The following is a 19629-nucleotide window of genomic DNA, read 5'->3' as shown; positions in this document are numbered from 1 at the left end:
ACTTTATTAGATCGGTTTGTGTTTTGCGTAGAGATATTCCGTGGGGTTGCGCACGTTGTCTTCCTTTTATACTCGTCTTCGGCTGTTTTCGTATAGGATTTAAATTCGGATTCGCGTAGACTTCTTTATTTCTTGTCTTCTTTTATATTTATTTGTCTCTTGGTTTTTATTGTATTGATTTGCCTTTTCCTTAAATATCGACGTGCGTTTATTTATTACAGCCTCGTTCGCGTTGTCAGTAATATACTGTCCTGTTAGTTCGATTTTATTTAATTCATTCGTTGGGGGTTTATTTGATTCGCTCAGGTTCATTATAGAATTATCATTTCTTATGGATTCGTCGGAATATTTATTCTTATTTTTCTCGGACTCGTCGGAGTTACTTTTACACTTATTGTTCGTAGTTTTATTTTCGTACTTCGCGGATTCATTGGATTCACTTGGTATTATCGTAGTTTCATTATTATTTTTCATGGATTTATCATTATCTTTCATAGGCTCATTGGATTCACTTGGATTTATTGTATATTCATCATTAATTTTCATAGATTTATAGGAATATTTCGTGGATTCATTATCGTTTTTCGCAGATTCATTGGATTCATTTGGATTTATCGCATTTTCGTCATTATTTTTCATCGATTTATTGGAATATTTCGTAGATTTATTATCATTTCTCACGGATTCATTGGATTCACTTTGATTTATCGCAGATTCGTCGTTATTTTTCACGGATTCATTGGAATATTTCGTAGATTTATTATCGTTTTTCACAAATTCATTAGATTCACTTTGTATTAACGTAGATTCATTATTATTTCTCATGGATTTATTGGAATATTCCGTAGATTTATTATCGTTTCTCACAGATTCATTGGATTCACCTTGGTTTATCGCAGATTCGTCATCATTTTTCACAGATTTATTGGAATATTTCGTGGATTTATTATCGTTTCTCACAGATTCATTGGATTTATTTTGATTTATCGCAGATTCGTCATTATTTTTCATGGATTCATTGGAATATTTCGTAGATTGGTTATCGTTTCTCGCAGATTCATTGGATTCATTTGGATTTATCGCATTTTCGTCATTATTTTTCATCGATTCATTGGAATATTTCGTAGATTTATTATCGTTTTCCGCAGATTCGTTGGGTTCATTTAGATTTATCGCATTTTCGTCATTATTTTTCATCGATTCATTGGAATATTTCGTAGATTTATTATCGTTTTCCGCAGATTCGTTGGGTTCATTTAGATTTATCGCATTTTCGTCATTATTTTTCATCGATTTATTGGAATATTTCGTAGATTTATCATCATTTTTCACAGATTCATTGGGTTCACTTTGATTTATCGCATTTTCGTCATTATTTTTCACGGATTTATTAGAATTTTTCGTAGATTTATCATCATTTTTCACAGATTCATTGGATTCACTTTGATTTATCGCATTTTCGTCATTATTTTTCATCGATTTATTGGAATATTTCGTAGATTTATTATCATTTCTCACGGATTCATTGGATTCACTTTGATTTATCGCAGATTCGTCGTTATTTTTCACGGATTCATTGGAATATTTCGTAGATTTATTATCGTTTTTCACAAATTCATTAGATTCACTTTGTATTAACGTAGATTCATTATTATTTCTCATGGATTTATTGGAATATTTCGTAGATTCATTATCGTTTTTCACAGATTCATTGTATTCACTTAGATTTGTCGCAGATTCGTCATCATTTTTCATGGATTTATTGGAATATTTCGTGGATTTATTATCATTTCTCACGGATTCATTGGATTCACTTAGTATTAACGTAGATTCATTATTATTTCTCATGCATTTATTATTATCTTTCATAGATTCATTGGATTCGATTGGATTTATCGCGTATTCTTCATCATTTGTCATAGGTTTATAGGAATATTTCGTAGATTTATTATCGTTTTTCATAGATTCATTGGATTTACTTTGATTTATCGCAGATTCGTCGTTATTTTTCATCGATTTATCGGAATATTTCGTAGATTCATCGGATTCATTGTCGTATTTCATGCATTCGTCAGGATATATTTGATATTTTGTGGGTATATTCTTATAATTAACGGTTTCTTTTGCATTTTCACTTTTGATTTTAAAATTTTGGGTATCTGATTTTAAGGAGTCCGCTGTTTCACCTATTTCTTCCAGGATTTGCGGTGGAATTCTCAGTCTTACTTCCGAGTCTGACGTATTAATTGCATAAAGGTACGCTTTATCATCTCGGTTTGTCACTAACGCGTTCCCTATGTAGACGTTGTCACCTGCGTCTATCAGAGGTACGTACCCTTCGGTTAACTCAGTTTTTTCGAGATTGATACGGATGCCAAGCCGTGTCCTCGATGGAATTACGATAACATCTTCCGGATTTTCGACCTTTTCCTTTCCTTTAAGAGGTTCGGAAATTTCCGCCGTTAAATCGGATTTTGTATAACCGACACACCCATTAGATTCTACATCCAGGAGCGGTAAAACCTCGGTGCCTAGTTCGGTCTCCGCGAGTTTGTCGCAGTTGCCAGTCTGCGCTCTATACGGAGTCGTTTTTTCCTGCTGGTTTAGGAATGGGATTTGTACGTTACCGAATTCTAATGTCCCTTTATCAAAATTTATCTGAGCTCGATTTTCATTGAAGAACTGGGATCCTATTATTCCGTCCTGTGGGATTGGTAAATTTTCCGGAACTATATGGAATTGAGCTTCGGTTCCTATTACGTTTATGGGAACTTCCCCCATAGTTTCTATGCACGCGGGGACTATTCCGCTAAGATTAAATTTCTTTTGTTCGTTTATTTCAATTTCTGACCTTACACAGTTATTTTTTATAATGTTCAAGTCGGAGCCTGTATCCAACATGAAAGTACTCGGATTTTGTAACTCGCTCGCTTCTAATTTGATCGTAGGGATTGTACTCTCTGGATTTATGATCGTATTGATTGATTTGTCATCGGAATTTTGAGGCGGATCTATAATTATTTGTTCCATATCGCTTGTAGCCAACGTCACTAGTTTTCTATCGGTACGCCCTGTATAATAGATAAGGTGCGGTTGGGTATTTTGAGAGCCTCCGAGGTCGCACCGTCGTTCGGCAGGCTCTCCCCGTTTCCCGAAAATGAGACTCGATTTTCTCGCGGTATTTGATTTGATCTATCATTTCGCTGTTTAATTAGACATTCGCTGATTGAGTGACCGTAATTTCTGCAATATCGACAGTGTTCGCGTGGTTGTTCTGTCTGGTATTCGTCAGGTCGGTTCGAATTGTAGGATTGATAATTTGTTTGCGGAGTATAACGCGTTTGTCTAATTATTTGATTATCGTCGTACTGATTTGGACGCTGGTTTCCCTGTCTGAAATTTGGTTGTGACCTCTGTGGGCTAGGGTCCCTTGGATAAGTTCTTTCGCGGTACGAGTTATTGCTGGGATAAATGTTTCCGCGGTATTGATTGTTCCCTTGATAGCGATTTTCGCGATATTGGTTATTTCTAGGATAACCTTGTTGATTAGGGGAGTTCGACCTTCGATTACTGTAATTGTCTTGGTTACTAAAATTCGGAAGTCCCTGTTGCCGATTGGGACGATTTTCTCTTGAATCGTAACCGGGTTGCGGTTGGTAATTTATTTGACGATTTTGATATTTCGGAAATTGATTTCTCGAGTTAGTATTATTTTGAAGTTGGTAGGTGTTCGAGTTACGTCGGGGATCCGAATAAGTATCTCTCGAATTATAATTATTCCGATAGTCTGCTCGATTACCTTGGATGACATAAGTTTGATTCCGAGGTTTACGGTGGTCGTAATAGCTTTTATCCGAATTGTATGTGCAATCGTATTTATCGTGGTCGTTTACTCCACATACAACGCAATTATATGGTTGAAACATCGCGTAATTTATTGTAGCGTCCTGAATTGTGCTAGGTTGATCTCCTCGTCTAAGTTGGATTTTAATTTTCTCCTGTTTTTCTATTTTCATAGCCGCGTCGACCAGTTCTTTCAGAGTACCGGGTATTGTGGGGATTTTTCCGTCGATTTCGGGTCTTAATCCGCGCAGAAAAGCGGCTTTGCCGTCCGCTTCGGTATTTCGCGTAAAAATTTCGAAATCGTCCGTACGTTGTTCTTGCAAGAATGCCTGTCTTATGTTTTCCATCGCTTCGCGTACCCTTGAGGCGTACGTCACGACGTCTTCATTCTGTCTTTGGAAAATTTTCCCTAGTTCACCCTGACACAGATTAACGGATTTGGCTGGTCCATAAAGCTCATTTATTCGCGCGGTTAATTCGTCTATGGTGTCGAACCGTTCGTTCTCGATCACACGTCGAGCTACTCCCTTGATTTTATTACGTATTATTCGCGCGAGGCTTAATTCAACTTGAGGCGGGACCATTTCGCGTGCATCCTTGCATCCCTGCACAAAACTTCTAACCTGGGACGGATTGCCGTCAAACACCGGGACTGCCTCTAAGGCATCCTTAATTGAGATATAATGATAAGTCGGTGCGGGTAAGGCGGTTGCGCCTGTACTTGCAACGGGTTCGCTCACCATTTTAAATTCCTGAGGAATCTTAATATGTGTTTGGGATTGGTTTTCCGAATCAGGCGTTTGAATAAGTATTTGAGTGGGTTTTTCTGTTTTTCTCGAGTTCTCCGGAGAATTTTTATTCGTTGAATTAGAGTTTTGGCTGGAGATTTGCGACTGTTCAGGAGTTAGTCCTGAGGTTCCCGACGCGTTCGTCTCCACTAAATTTTCTAATTGTCCTTCGAATAATTGGGTGCCCTGCGTACTAACTTGTGATCTGAGTCGTCGGTCTGAAGGCGGACTATGTACTACGGCTGTGCGTTTTTTATCGGTAGGAGGGTCTTCCTTTCCCATTTAATGTTGGGATTGCACAATCTTTTGTTAATAAGGTTTATTTTAAATTTTAGATCCCGTGTCGGAGAAAAAGGAGGTAGGAATCGTTGGAAGTTTGAACGGGAGGTATTTAGAAATAATTTTCGCCTTTTTCCTAATCTTTGCGTCTTCTTCGCTAATTGTTCTGGGTCGCGTTGGGGCTCGAACAGCTTATTTCTTTCTTTTATTCGTTCTTCTGTATCTCCCTCGTAATAGCAAATATCTTCAGAAGTTCCGATGGTGTGGTTAGAATTCTGCGGTTTATTGAGATAAGGCTCCTTTACAGAGTCTGGGATTTCGTGCGGATCGCTTAATATAATCGGCTGAGTATATTGTTCCCAAAGCTTCGCTATGGTTCCGCGTTTTCCTCCGTTTATTTCGTTCGATTTCGGGAGCATTCGTTATGAGAACAAAGGGTATTTGTCAGAGATTTCGATGAAAGGTTGAAAACTTGGTTCGACAGGGTATTTCGATGAAAACGAGGGATCTCGGTGATACAAGGTCCCAGTAGTTGCGATATTGAAGAAATATTTGAATGGGAAATTTCCAGAGCGGATGGAAAAATTCTTGATTGACTCATTGATTTTTAGGATTTTGGCGAGTTAACGGATATTAAAATTCGGGTTTATTTAGTCATTTTATTAAATCGAGCGAGATTAGGGTGATTTTCGGCTCGTGTCGGTAGCGCGCAAAAATTCCGCCGTCCGTCGGTCGCTACTCGCGTCACAAAAAGTTTTTCGCGATTATAACGTTTGGTTTCCCGGCCGATGCACCAGAAAATTTTTATATGATATGTGACGTCGGAACGGTACCTAGTGGAAATCTCCAGATGTTAGACACCGGAAACATTCACACGCAGCTACAGCCAGACTCACATCAGTAGTTTGGGTCACCAATTACCGATTAAGTATTGAAATACACCGGACAACGGGCATTCTGTCGCTCTAGTCGAACGAACCGAAGAGGGAGAAATTGTTGGATAAAAAGATTTAATTTGGCTTACCTTTTTGAGAATATTCTGGATGCGGTGACTTGTAGATTGGTGAGAGGTTTTAGCGGAATAACTGACTTTAATATTTTTGGATATTTTGACTAAGTTTGGTTTATTTTATAAGTTTTGATATTTAAAAGTCACAAACGCAGAGTTACACTTTGTAAGATCTTAAACTTAGTATGACAAAATGGATTTTAAGTTCGCTGAACTTTTGGGCAGAGTAACGTTGTATGAAAGTTTTAATGCAAAAGGCTAAAGGATTTTACCGCGAGACTGTACCGGAACTAGATGACGAATCTGGAGGTAGAAACACAAGAGAGCGATCGAGTGATCGGTCGCCCTTTTTATAGGGGTCGATCGTTGCGCAGAACGATCCCCCTCTCTAGTTTTTTGGTCACCTTTGCGCACCTCCCCTCTTTTTCTAGGAATTTCTAATTAGGTCACGACATCCTCGCGCATACACGCCCGTTATCTTAGTTCTTTAGCTATTACTATATCGTAGGTTTTTACGTATGGTGTATCGCTGTTTGGTGCGGTGGTGTAGGTGCGTGGACTTGGTTCCGTAGTTCTCCGAACTGCGTGGGCTTTTCGTTGTGGCGCCAGCCCCCTTTGTGGCGCCAGCCCCTTTTGTGGCGCCAGCCCCCTTTCTGGCGCCCCTCAGCCACTTAACTTCTTCCTGCCTACCTCTTAATGTTTTTGCTATCTTGTTCGTTACAAAGCCCATATTTCATTCTGGTTACCTGTCGTTTGTTAGTTTTACAGCTATATCTATATAGAATTACATATGTATTATAGTCGACTACTGTCGTTGTTAACCTGGAGTACAATAGCTATTGTTTATGAACATAGTTTGTTATTTGTTTAACATTATTAGAATCGCGCTGCTGCGAATATCCTTAGTTGTTTGTGTTATAATTATCTTAACAGATTTAGAGTATTTAGTAGTTTGATGATTCATAGCTTTAGAGCAGGTTTACATGTGTGCTTTTGTATATGATTCCCTTCTGTAGTTGTTCATTCTTATATTGATATGAATCGGCTTGGAAGCTTCTAGAACGTTTTTGTTTCGTCGGTAAGTTTCCTAATGTATTCTCTAGGTAAGGCTCTGTATGGTTCCACATTGGAGATCTGCATTGCCTTCAAAACGTAGCGCGTGTTGCCTACAATACGGCGTTGCGGAATAAGGTATAGTTCATGCTGGGTAATTAGCATTCACGGTTTGATGGTTTTGCAGTCTCTGGTTTTGTGGGTTATTGCAGCAGTGCTATCTTTACATTATATTGGTTATGCGTTTATCTATGGTTTTACAGTCTTCTATACTCCAGGCTATATAGTGAAGCGTATATTGCTTATAGTATAGCTCTCAGCTCCAAATGCACAAATGGCATTGTTGAGTGCTATATAATAATTGGGTATAATTGTGTTAGTTAATTATAGTGTTAATAGGATATATAATAACGCATAATAGTATTATAGTTCTCTGTAGTACGAAGATCTCGTAACATGGTTTTTAAGCCTTGGCTAGTGAATTTCATAGTTATTTCCATCTAGGGATATTCCAAATAGTTAGACAGTTGTTTTAATTTCTTATGGTTACAAGATTCTCGTACTTCGAGTTTGGTTAGTTGATAAAAGTAACATGCAGTAATAATAGTCGATAAAACATACGGACGTTCCGGTCGGATGTTACAGTTGGGCAAAAGCTATAACGAACCTACCACCCGTAAACCTAATAGACGTAATACCCTCTAGCGTATTTCGGAAAAACGGATAATTGGTTTGGAATGATGAATTGCAATTTAAATATAGCCCCCTTGTATTTATCAGGTTCTCCTAGTTAGATACGGCTGACGGCCAATAGTCTCAGGACTATCGGACATTTTATTTCTCCGTAAAAATCCTGGATTTTTTACCGCACTTCAGACTTTTGCTCGGTTTTCATACCATTGATAGCAAATGATAGAACCCACGCCGAGAAGCGTTATTTCGATTAGTTTCGACTTGGATCGTTGACGGCGCTCGGAATCCAATGCTATAGTAAGGTAATATTTCTAGGCCGTACACTAATAGTCTTTTGTGGTCTTTGAAAGACAAATCAAGTTTTGTAATTATTATTGGCAACATTTCTGTTGCCCAACGCCGAACAGCCAATGTACGGAATCATTGAAGTGCTAGATGTTCTTTTAATTTGTCACTTCAAGTCACTTCGTTTACTCTAACGGTAGAGAATATAAATTAACCTAACCCATCGTGTGTTAGTCGAACGGTTGACGTTAATTTACGTAAATTACAAGACTATAAAATTTCATAATTCGGATATTTAATAGCTTCGTTTTTCTTCTTTTCCTCCATTTTACCAAGGATGAAAGAAAAATATATTACAAAATATACGATACATATATGGTCGTTTCCGAAATGAAATATTTTACAAATTGTGAATTAACTATGAAATATGAGTTTCGTCCATTTTTTTTTACAGATTTTAAATGTATGGTTACAGAATTCAATTATGACAATTGCTAGTATCGTTATCAAACACGCACGTAATGACACAATAATCAAAGTTCTGTCTTCAAATTATTAAAAACTCGTTTTCTTCTTCATTTCTTTTTTTCTGGCTGACTATTCCCTAGTAAAAAACAATTTAAGTTGTTTTCAAAAGTCTAGAAAGAAGTAAGGATGCGTATACGTATACAATATATATAATCACAGTGAAATTTTAAAAACACATATTCTTGTTAAAACCATTATTCATAATATGGCGTAATTTTTGTCATTGATGTATACAAAATTATACCTACATATTATATTGATAAGTCTCTTTATATATTCAAAGATAGTGTAAATATTTCTTGACTATTAGATCGGTAGTCAAAAATCGGTGAATAAAATATGAAAGTAAAATTCTTTCTGAATCCTCCTCATAAATAATTCCATACTAATTCAGTTAAAAATGGAATATCACTGTTGGAGGAGTTTCCTTATTTTGTAATGTTCCATAAATTTCTAATGGATTGTAGGATTAATATTGATTCTTTAATTACCGGTCGATGTAAGAAATAATTACATATTAGAAAAAAAGGGAGGATGAAAAGGCACAACTCATCGTTTAAAAAATGTTGAAAGACTGGGCCACTCAACGAAAATTATTCTTAAAATATCCATGGTCACGTAGACTACTTTCTTCTGTTTCTTAAACTCCGTGTCGCTGATAGGGGAGATCTTAGGATAGGTCTGGGTGTACTCTGTAATTTAGAAACTCGAATGTAATTAAAGCCATCCTTGAAAGACGAGGCAATCTCTTTACCCATAAAAGCTTTAGCGGTATCTAACAGAAGAGAGATATGGATTCTATTGCGTGATGGGAGTTGATGATTCAAGCTTAGGTAGCATAGCAGCAAACTAGAAAATCGTGAAGAAGATAAAATTATGACAAGCACAAACTACACAGATCAAAATAATTAAAATAAAAAAGCAACGGATTGATTCATTTCGTTTTTAATCCCATACGAACTGTGTATAAGGTATAAAATCATTCATAACCACCAGCCGTGCAAAGCATTATAATTATATAAAAGATACAATTCTATGGAACAAATAAAAAATTGAATTAAAATAAATAAAAGTTCATTAGGTATCAGTATGAGGGGATAAAATGCGGAAATAGCCATTGGGAGAAAGACGATAGGTCAAAGATTGAAAAAAAATAATAAATGAGTAACTAAGGATAGTTCTACTTATTCGGAGACTTTCCCCTACGTAAATTGTATACCTCGGTAGGTTCAACATCCACGCAGTTCTCATCAGTTTGCGCGAACAGTTTCTTCTTCCTCGTCTTTCTCTTTTCTACAGACGGCATAGGTGACGGAGGTTGTAACGCTGTTCGCCTCGTTACACGTCTGAATACAATAAGATTTTTAATCCGAAAATAAAATCTCCTTTTACATTATTCTTATACATAAGCGGCAATAGATTTTACTTACTTAGACTCTGAGCCAGAGAGATCAATGACAGAAATGTCTTCGGCAACATTGGTAGGTGCGTTCCTTCTTCCCCTTCTACGTGTCAAACGAACTTCAAAAGCTGTGGCCTCATCTTCTGAAGAGTTGACAATATTTTCTTTTTCATCGTTCTGACTATCCATAGTTTTTAACTATTAAAAGAAATAAAACTGTCGAATTCAGCCTGTTATGCATTGTATAATATAAAGAAATAATTATTCCTCCACTAGACTTTCCGTTTATAGAATAACTATTTTGATTTGATCGCGAAGAATTAATTAATAAGACTCAGTGTTCCTCGAACTGCATACTTGCAGTAGGTTATTAGCTCGTTGTAAGAATTTCAAAATTGCATCTCGATGTTATTCGGTTGGCAGTTATGATGGGGAACAGAGTGCATAATGATTCTATAACAACTTACGTTTGCCTGCATTTGCTCGAGGAGACTGGTCTTACTTCTAAGCTCATCTTTTAGTTTCCTAATCTCATCTTTATACGGAGTCGGTGTTGATTGTCTTGAAAACAATTCCTGGTACTTCTGTACCTGATTAATATTGTTTATTTTATATTTACTGGTCTCTCTACGCTTCTTTAAGGACATTTTTTTTCGTACATTAGCGGCGTTTCAACTAGATACACTATTAACCTACCTCTCGTTTCTCTCTCTTCGCATTTTCTTGAAGCTGTTTTACCAGAGCTTCGTATCTCTGCATTGCATCGTCTCTGTTCTTCTTAAAAGATTCCATTTCCCTTTCTTTTTCTTCAACCTTTTTCATAATTTCAGTCATCTTCTCTTGCGATGATTCTTCTAGCCTTTTGTAATCTTCCTGTGACTTATCCAGTGCTGCTTCAGTGGTCGTCAATTTTCGTAATGCGTTCTTCACCTCATTTTCCATATCCGCGTCTCGTTTACTGATACTCATATTCGTTTGAATCATACTTTTCATTTCTGAAATTAACAAAACATTTAAAAATTCAATTTCTATAGTAATTAAACAATAGAGTTGTGGTTTATGCTAAATGTAATACAAGTTTCAAAGTAATACTTGATCACCTTTTTGCAGGGATATAGTCTCATTCTCTTTATCTTGTTCACGGCTAATGGATGCCTGTAAGTCTTTCTCTAGTGACAATATTTTCTGGAAATTTTCGCTTAGCTGCTTTTTCAATTCAGCTTTTTCCTCTTCACATATCTTCAATTGATCTTTAATTTCAGTTATATTTTTTTCAAGAATGGCTACTTGCTCCAAGTCTTTTTCTAATTTGGAAATCCTTGTGAAGTGCGCATCGAGAAGCTGAAACATGATTAGGCTTAGTTTGATGAAATAGAGGCAAAATTTGCAAGTACAGATACCGTTCGACAGAAAATAAACTATTACCATGGTTTAGATGAAAAAAATTAGAACGAACCTGCTCTTTGATCAAATCTCTCTCCTTGGCAGTGGCAATATCTTTTTCTTGTTGATTGAGGCGGTTGTTGTATTCCGCCAAGCTCTGACAAAGACAAGTTTTATAAAAATTATGTTACGGTCATAATAATTTTAATTCGCAATTGGCAAGTATGAATACATTAATTTTACGAAAACTGAAAATACTACAGATCTCTCACCTCAGATTTTTCTCTATTTTCCCTCTGAGTATCTGAAAGATGGTTCTGCAACTTTTGCATGGATTCTTTGCACTCGGAGAGTTGAATCTCCAAGGCTTCTTTTTCCCGTAATCTCTCCTCTAGCTCATTTTTAGCTTTAACCAATTCTGAGTCTGAGAGCTGAAGCTTGTCTGAGACGGATTTTAATGAATTTTTACACTCTTTCAATTCCTGCTCGTTGACCTCAACAGAAGTTTTCAACAAAGACAACTCCTGTCGCGCTTCATCCAGCTCTTTGTTCAGCTCGTCTACTCTCTACAATACCAGAAAGAAAAGAAATAACAACAGTTCAAAATTTTTCCCAGGCTGATGGTTATCTTTCAAATGCAGATAATTGACTCTTGTGTATCGAAAGATAGAATGTTTATGAGAAAATAAACTTACCAAAGTTTCATACAAGCATTGAGTTTTCAGTTCATTGTATTCTATCATCAGCTGTTCTAGTTTCTCACGGGCCATGTCATTATTTTGTTCAGTATGACTCATCAGAGGAGTTTCCTTGCTGGGTGACAATTCAGAGTTTTGCTCTTTGTCCTTTTCATCGCCAGTTTGTATATCTGAATGATCATCGAACTTTTCTTGTTTAATGTGAACTGCAATGTCTTTTTCAGTTGTTCCACTGTCACTAACAAAGCTAGTTTGACTGTCCATATTTGCAGTGTCTGCTTTGGCAGCTTCGGCAAGCTTCAAGCTATTTATTTGTTCAGTGATATCGCTAAGCGTTGCTTTGGTTGAATTCAATTCCTCTCGCAACACCTTTGTGTGATTACTACTTTGGGTTAATCTGTTTTTCAATGATAAATTTTCACTCTCATTGTCCAGTAGCTTAGAGTTTAATTCATCTATTGAATCGTTCTTAATTTTAATTTGGTCTTTTAGCTCCTGTAGGTCGCGAAAGAGATGTTCATTCAATCGTTTCAGTTCTAGAACCTGTTCAAACAACTTAAGTAATTACAAACAATGAAAATCAATATGAGTTTAAATGAATCCTTGAAAAACGAATGTGAATAATCTGTGTGCAAAATTACTTATACCATCAGCAATTCTGATCACAGTGCTAATAATTATCGAATAACAACTACCTAGCAGCATATCAAGAGTACCTTCAAAGTCCAGAAATACTCCGACAAAAGAAATACAAATGTACCTGTTCTTTTCCAGTATTGTTGACAACATTCACTTTATTGCGTGCAATTTCTTCATCCAAGGTTTTTTGTAACTCTTCCTTGTCTTTTAGGAGGACCAAGCAGTTGGCCGAGCACTTGTTCCATTTATCATCAGCATTCTGAAGTTCCTCTTCGGAGTCAGCTATTTTTTTGGCATATTGCTCCAGCCTGTCCTCGAGTGTTTCCACAGCTTGAGTTCTCTCAGCAAGACACATGTTGGTGCGTTCAAGTTGCTCCGTAAGATCATCAATCTTTTCCAAAGATTCCAACAGCTGCTTATCCTTATTTTTTAATGCTTCTTCCAGTTTTGATTCGACATCAGTAGATCTGAGCCATTCAACTTTTGCTTCGTTCAAATACTCTTTCAGGGACTGGAATAATGAGAATGTTGTTAAAATTACACTGCAAATACGTTGGAAAATATATCGTATGGTAAAGAACAGATTGATGTACCTTAATTTGGTCCTCACGAGCCGATAGCTGTTTCTTCAGTTCTTCGATGACGCCTTTAGCTTTATCATCGCAGCCTATGTCATTTTGGGCAGCGTGTAGTAAGTGTTTGCAGTTTTCTAAATCCTTTTTGGCAAGGGAAAGTTCAAAAGCATTTTCGTTGTTTTGAGCAATCAGTTTGTCTTTAGATTCGCGAAGGTCTTTAATTATTTTTTTCAGAGATTCGACCTTTGCCGTAAGCTGAACATTTTCGCCTTCCAATTCTTTTACATCTATTTCTTCGTCAGTATCGTCCCCACTCTCAACTCGCGTTCTTTTTCTACTTGATAACTTTTCCAATTTCTTCTTATAGTAACTTTCAACTTGTTGAACAGACCATTCAAGCATATCTTCTTGTCGTTCTTCAACATCTTGCAACTGATTTCTGTATTTCAACAATTAGAAATCAAATAACATGATACCAGACTGAGAATAAATAAAAATTTTACGGACTTACTTGAAGTTTTTCTCAATATCTTTTATCATTTCTGAATAAATGTTGGACATTTCTTGGCGAATTGCAAAATCTGCATCCAAAGCAGAATTTTTTAGCTTCACTATTTCTTGTTTCAATTGTTTATTTTCAATCACTATTTCTTCATAGTCCTCCGCATGAACGTATTCTGCTCTCTCAGAAATCGCTGAAGACTGGTCATCTACAACTAATATTTTTCAAGAGTGTTATTAAGTGGTGTTAGACAAATAGGTTACAGAATTGTTACGGAATAAGGGTCTTCATTGGAATTTCCCAACTCGTGTTACTTGTTTGCTACTCACCAATGCTTTCCAATTCTGTAACATCCCAGTCTGTAACCGTTTTGATACTCTGTGACACCATTAGAGAGAATCTAGATGTGGAGACCCTTCGTTTTGCTCGAACAATAGGTTCGATGACTATTTGCTTAGCGATGGCGGAGAAATTCAAAACGTTTTGAGTCTCAATGTACAAATTTGGCACAGGATTAACATTGACTATAAGAGCAATGTGCTCTTTACCAGATAATGCACTTTGAAACAACCGAGTCAGCTTAGACTCTCTGAATGGCCCAATTATGTCATGTTTTAACTTTGATGTCTGAACCTCAAATATGGATTTCAAACATCTGCCAAGAACAAGTAGACTTGTGTTTATATTTTGCGCTTCTTTTAAGCGCTCTCCCTCATTCAGGGTCTTCTTCAATCGCTCTGAACCCGCAAGGTCGCAGAAAGAAAAACTAAACAAATTAACAAGGAGAAATATTTACGGATTCTTGACCAAGTTTTTTCATAAGTAAATAATCAACAACAATAATGTCTCATACTCACGAGCTGACTTCCACATCTGCTGGAGAATTTTCTTTATGATACTTGAGCACCTTAATAGTGAATACACAATGGGACCTAGAACTTCTAGTATTCAGTGCAGTAGCAGCAACTTTCAAATTATATTGTCCAGCCATCAGTAGCTGGTAGGCCTCTGAAGCTGAATTGACACACACTGTCTTAAGCCCCTTAATGAAAGCTTTTCCACTACTATCAGTTGCAAGTTTCAAAGACGGTCTTTTTTTCTGACAGTCATTTGACAATAAGTCGTAAATTGATTCGTTATAAATTTCAGCAAACGAAACCCAAATCGCGTAGTTGGCATCGCTTGTTTCGCTCGGTTTCAAAGGAGACTCATCCTGCAATTGCTGTTGCATTGCTCTATAGGCCTGGATGTATTGATTTTTATCAATCGAACCAAATGAAAGAAGCTTTGTTTTCAATTCCATTTCCTGTGCTCTTTCGTTCGCATCAAGACTCACTACGTCGGTATTGTACAATGGTTTATAATAAGGCGTACTTCTGGGATTAATTTGATTAAATACAAACTCCAAGGCTCGGGGTATTATACCAGGAGAAACTGTTGTTCCTTGAAGTGTAAAGGATTTACCCGCATTTGTTGTACCTGAAATATAGTTAAGCATGATTCAGAATGGCAGGATTCAAAATTTTCAGATCGATTTAAGCTTAGAATATGGCAAATCAAGATGCTATTTTGACCCATTACAACAAGTTGGATTAGTTTACATTCAAACTAATTGTTTTATTTCGTTATTCTATGATATCTGCATATTCCAAAGAATAAAATTTTAGTACCAGTATAAAAAATTGGCTTCTGCCAAAAATAAGAGTTAGTTGTAGAAGTGATTTACCATAGCTCATCACTGTGGAGTTTCTCCCAGCCAAAAATTCATTCATCTGTTGTTTAATGCCCATATCAAAAAGTTGGAGCTGTGTTGTTTCCGGTCCAAAAGTTTGTGTGAATGTGAATTTTCTCAATACTGTTTCATTATCCTTGGGTCTTTTAAGTGAACTAGTATTCGAATCCAATTTTGGCAGTCTTGTTAGCAAGGTAGTGGAATTTATGATTTCATAAGCTTCCTCCTGTTGCTTGGTCGGTCGCATTTTAGCAGGAAAAGGTCTAAGTCTCAAGTAAACTTTGATTGTGTCGCCCAAGAGAGACAATGATGGGGCAGAGGATGAGAGCACTCGCGAATCAAGCTCTTCATCCTCGAAAAGAGACTCTAGATTTTTTTTAGTATCAGCTGCCGGAATCCTGGCTTGCCCGTATGCCACGATGCTAGGGTCGCGACCATCCAAAAAGGACAGTCGCGCGTCCATCGAATCATCACTCGGGGGTTTGATCGATGCCAGAGTATCCTCCATCTGAAAAACGATACAAAGTTTCACTGTCAAATTTTTGTTGTATAACCGGTTTTTCAATAACCGCTTTTATTCGAAATTAATGTACCCATAGCAGGGACGTAGTTTTGTTGTTACAGTAAGCATCGCTGTATCGTACATGCAAATCAAGGTTTGCTATCGTTGAGCGAAAAGTTATTCTTGTAGGAAAGTAATATTTATAGACTAAAAGAGAGCTGCGACAGATCGAAGTACAATTTTTTACTTTTGATTGTTTTACCATTGATAATTATCGAGTCAAGTGGTTGCAACAGAGGTAATCAAGTGGCTGTAAATCTTACCTCTTCAAACGACGAATATACGGGGATTGGTGTGAATTCGTTGCTGGTTATGTGCGATCATTGGTATGTGAGTGAAGATGAGACCGAAAACTTTTCACAATCTATCACATTCGAACCTGAATATCATCAAAACAAGTGCAATCCATTCCGCGACATTTAACCGTCAACTCGTTTACTAGAACGTATCGCCATATGCAATACTTCAAATTCAAAAACCGTTGCTGGCCAATGCTGCCAACGAAAAGATTTATCTGATGCATATCATGATTGTCATTGGTAGCTAGTGTCGATAACTTCGTTACCATCGGTACTGAAGATCTAGCGCAAAAAAGACAGACCTCGTCGACAACGCGGGGGCGAGAGAAGGACGCAGCGATGTTATACGTACCAATTTCTCGGTATACGTATGTATAATTTTTTAGGATCTCGTACCATGTACAGTCTATCTCTATAAATCTGTGATTTTGTTTCGGACCGAAAACAAGTAGCCGAAAGTCTCAGGCATAAGCGAACATTACTAACCGCCGTACGAGTATACTAATTTTTTATTTGAAATACCAGCTATTTTAGTTTCATTTGTACCAAGATCGTCGGACTACTTTCTAACATCGCAGGAGACATTTCCAACAATTCTGCAGTAATACGACACAACGAAATGTGGGTTTTGAATAGCACTTTTATCTACGATGCAAAAATTGTTGAGAAAAAAATAAGTAACGAAGTAGTTAGCCGACTTCGTGGCGTAGCGCTTCATGTGATGTTTACAGTTTATGATCAGACAATATAGGGACGCGAGGCGGCCATTTTGTCGTGGCGATTGTGTGCGAGTCCGAGTCCAACGATTAGACGCACGCTAGCACGTGAACGCGAATGTGTGCGTGTGTTCCAACGTTTCACGCGCCTCGCAGTGAAAACTCCAGATCCTAGGACCTAGACCTAGGCCCGTATTCATAGTCAGGTCTCAAGCACGTGCTTAAGACCGTCTTGGTGAAGATCGTCTTATTCGTTCAAGACCGTCTTAAGATGCTATGTATTCATAGTCGGAAAACAAGACGGTCTTCGTCAAGAATTTGGTCTCAAGCGCTAGCTTATTTCATTCAAGACCGTCTTGGCGAAGACTGAGCTTGAGACGGTCTTATTCGACGTTCGGTTATGTTCGGAATATTTCCGATGTATCCCCCAATAAGACGCTCGGATTTTATTTCTCAGCCTGTGCAAGATATTCGTATAGGCATGCAGCTCTTGAGTATTTTTATAGTTTATGAACACAACAACGTTAGCGCCACGTAGAGGAACTAAAAAACGGGAACAAATCGCGTACAATTTTTTGTAGTGGGGGTATAGCTATAAAACGAAGAAGAAGAATATTTTTACGTAGACAAATTTTCATAAGTATTATCGTAACTATAAGACTGACGCTTAGTACAATTACGTACATATCAGTATTTTCATGAGTAAGTGAGGGGTTTAAAAATAAAATGAGAACCAATGATAAGTTATGAGTAAAATATGTATTCTAATGTTAACTGTTTGTACAAATTAAATTCAATTTTATTAAATATTTGGAGTATATTCATTCTAAAATCAATTAGTCTTTACAATTAAATTAACTTGATATACATATATTTTGATTAAATGAATAACCGTTCGATTAGAGCTTCGCGTATTGCAAAACCCTCTCCAGACTGCCAACGCGGTGCTTGAGGTGGCAATTCATCCGCTTCTTCTTCTTCGATGCGATTATCTTCCGGAACAGCATTATCCAATGTTAGTGATAAATTGTGTAGTACGGCACAAGCTACAACAATTGTGGTAGAGCACAACAATTTGGTTCCCAAACCTCGGGATAGGCAAGGAAAACGTCGCTTCCAAACTCCAAATGTTCTTTCAACAATTTGCCTTGTTCTGCTTTGTACGTTGTTATACCTATCAAGATACCGACTTGGTTAATTCACACATGTATACTTTGTCAATTTTATGACTACTTATCGAAATCTAAAGTAATGCGATAATCTTCATCTTACCTTTGTTGAGCATCTGTAATTGGATTTGCCAATGGAGTCAGCAGAAATGGCAAGCACGGATAGCCGGCATCTCCAACCAGGGTTCCAGTAAGTTGTCTCTCATGATTGTCTCTGTACAGTACAAAATGTATTAGCAATCATTTATTCCATGATCACAGGAAGCAATGAAATCACTTTATATTTTCAGTAGAATGTCAGGAATTATAATCACAATGATCCTTACTTGAAAGCTAGCGGTAGCGTAAAATCGTAGACATATTAATAATTGCATGACAGGTGGAATTGGTAGACCACGATTATTGGCACTGACTAAGGCAGCTTCAATTCTAGGTAGTATTCCGTACATAATACCATCCTTTGAAAATCGGAATCGCCGTTTGAACTCCTGCTCGGATTAAAACTCGAACGGGTTTTGACCATCTCTGATGTATCTCTTTAGAGCTCGCTGTACTTCACCCTCGTCTTCGTTATTCGGCCCAACGTTGACCATTGCAACCACCTCAATCATATTATTCATTTCTTCGATCTGATCGTAGAAATTAAACATATCTTGCATATTCGCCATGTCAATAGAATTTCACTATTCACTTCACTTCACAAATGTTTCAAAGCGAATGCTCTCATAACCTCTATTTCAATTGCAAGTTTCCGTTGCTACCCTTTTACAGTAAATAATCCCGTCCCAGCTGCACTTTCCCAAACATTTCTTCACAATCTATTCCTGTTAATTTATATTGTTCGAATATAATATTTTCCAAACAATTCGTAATTATCAATTTCGTACGCATCAGAGCAATTGAGTAATATTTAGGCAACAAGCATTTGCTTAAGTGCAGTCCGAACTCGACTTGATCAAGATACGTAAATAAGACCGCGTTAATTGACTATGAAACGTTGCGTGCTCAAGACCATGCTTATTTCAAATAAGACGGGACTATGCAACCTTGTAAGCACGCTTCGAATAAGACCGACTTGATGAAGACCGTCTTATTTGCCGCGTCTCAAGACCGTCTTGTTTGACGTCTATGGAACCAAACGCCATCTTAAGGCCTCGTATAAGACCGTCTTATTCGAGTCCGGTCTTAAGCACTGACTATGAATACCGGCCCTAGACCCATCTTGACCGTCGACAAGTAAGGTCACGTTTCTCCCGACACGCCGCTCGTTTCATTTTACAGTGCAGTGCTTCAGGCTGTCGAGCCGTTTAAATACAATTAATAGCGTCTTTGTCGGTTGTTGTCATCGTGGCGAGTAGATTTAAAGTTTTTCAGTGGCCGTGTATTCCTTTACACAACAGTCTGTTACGTAGCATTTCTTTATCACAGTGACAATAATTAATAGGAGCATAAAAAAGTGAATAGTGGTTACATG

General features: G+C 37.3%; 1 protein-coding gene and 2 long non-coding RNA genes across 5 annotated transcripts; 1 reads left to right on the top strand and 2 right to left on the bottom strand.

Annotated features, from left to right (window-relative positions):
- Positions 1-7973: 7973 nt before the first annotated feature.
- Positions 7974-13241, top strand: LOC124305362 (uncharacterized). Its single transcript, XR_006908371.1, has 3 exons — positions 7974-8146; positions 12812-12959; positions 13046-13241. It is a non-coding gene; the product is annotated as an uncharacterized LOC124305362 (long non-coding RNA).
- Positions 8258-16440, bottom strand: LOC124305345 (kinesin-like protein KIF20A). 3 transcript variants are annotated; one of them, XM_046764647.1, is made up of 16 exons: positions 16235-16440; positions 15404-15917; positions 14535-15156; positions 14007-14443; positions 13687-13891; positions 13194-13614; positions 12722-13111; positions 11959-12504; positions 11536-11829; positions 11337-11420; positions 10981-11221; positions 10577-10875; positions 10348-10470; positions 9909-10078; positions 9698-9824; positions 8258-9170 (listed from the first exon to the last, which is right to left on the bottom strand). In XM_046764647.1, the coding sequence occupies exons 2-16, from the start codon at positions 15915-15917 to the stop codon at positions 9102-9104; spliced, it is 4542 nt and encodes a 1513-aa protein (XP_046620603.1). In that variant the 5' UTR covers positions 16235-16440; the 3' UTR covers positions 8258-9101. The 3 variants fall into 3 exon arrangements, with proteins under 3 accessions (XP_046620603.1, XP_046620604.1, XP_046620605.1); XM_046764648.1 differs by having other exon boundaries at positions 10348-10464; XM_046764649.1 differs by lacking the exon at positions 10348-10470.
- A 1290-nt stretch (positions 16441-17730) lies between these two features.
- LOC124305361 (uncharacterized) lies at positions 17731-18375 on the bottom strand. The gene is made up of 2 exons (XR_006908370.1): positions 18259-18375; positions 17731-18160 (listed from the first exon to the last, which is right to left on the bottom strand). It is a non-coding gene; the product is annotated as an uncharacterized LOC124305361 (long non-coding RNA).
- Between the last annotated feature and the right edge of the window lie 1254 nt (positions 18376-19629).

The sequence above is a fragment of the Neodiprion virginianus genome, chromosome 5, assembly GCF_021901495.1.
Source record: "Neodiprion virginianus isolate iyNeoVirg1 chromosome 5, iyNeoVirg1.1, whole genome shotgun sequence".
Taxonomy (NCBI): domain Eukaryota; kingdom Metazoa; phylum Arthropoda; class Insecta; order Hymenoptera; family Diprionidae; genus Neodiprion; species Neodiprion virginianus.
This window is presented reverse-complemented; position numbering and strand designations above follow the sequence as displayed.

Bases quoted from the DNA above. Each gene is read 5' to 3' on its own strand.
- LOC124305345 (XM_046764647.1), bottom strand. From the start codon at position 15,917: ATGGAGGATACTCTGGCATCGATCAAACCCCCGAGTGATGATTCGATG. The intron at 13,112-13,193 runs GTACATCAATCT...TCATTATTCCAG, and splicing joins CTCGTGAGGACCAAATTAAG to TCCCTGAAAGAGTATTTGAA. The intron at 9,825-9,908 runs GTAAGTAAAATC...TATTGTATTCAG, and splicing joins CTCTCTGGCTCAGAGTCTAA to ACGTGTAACGAGGCGAACAG.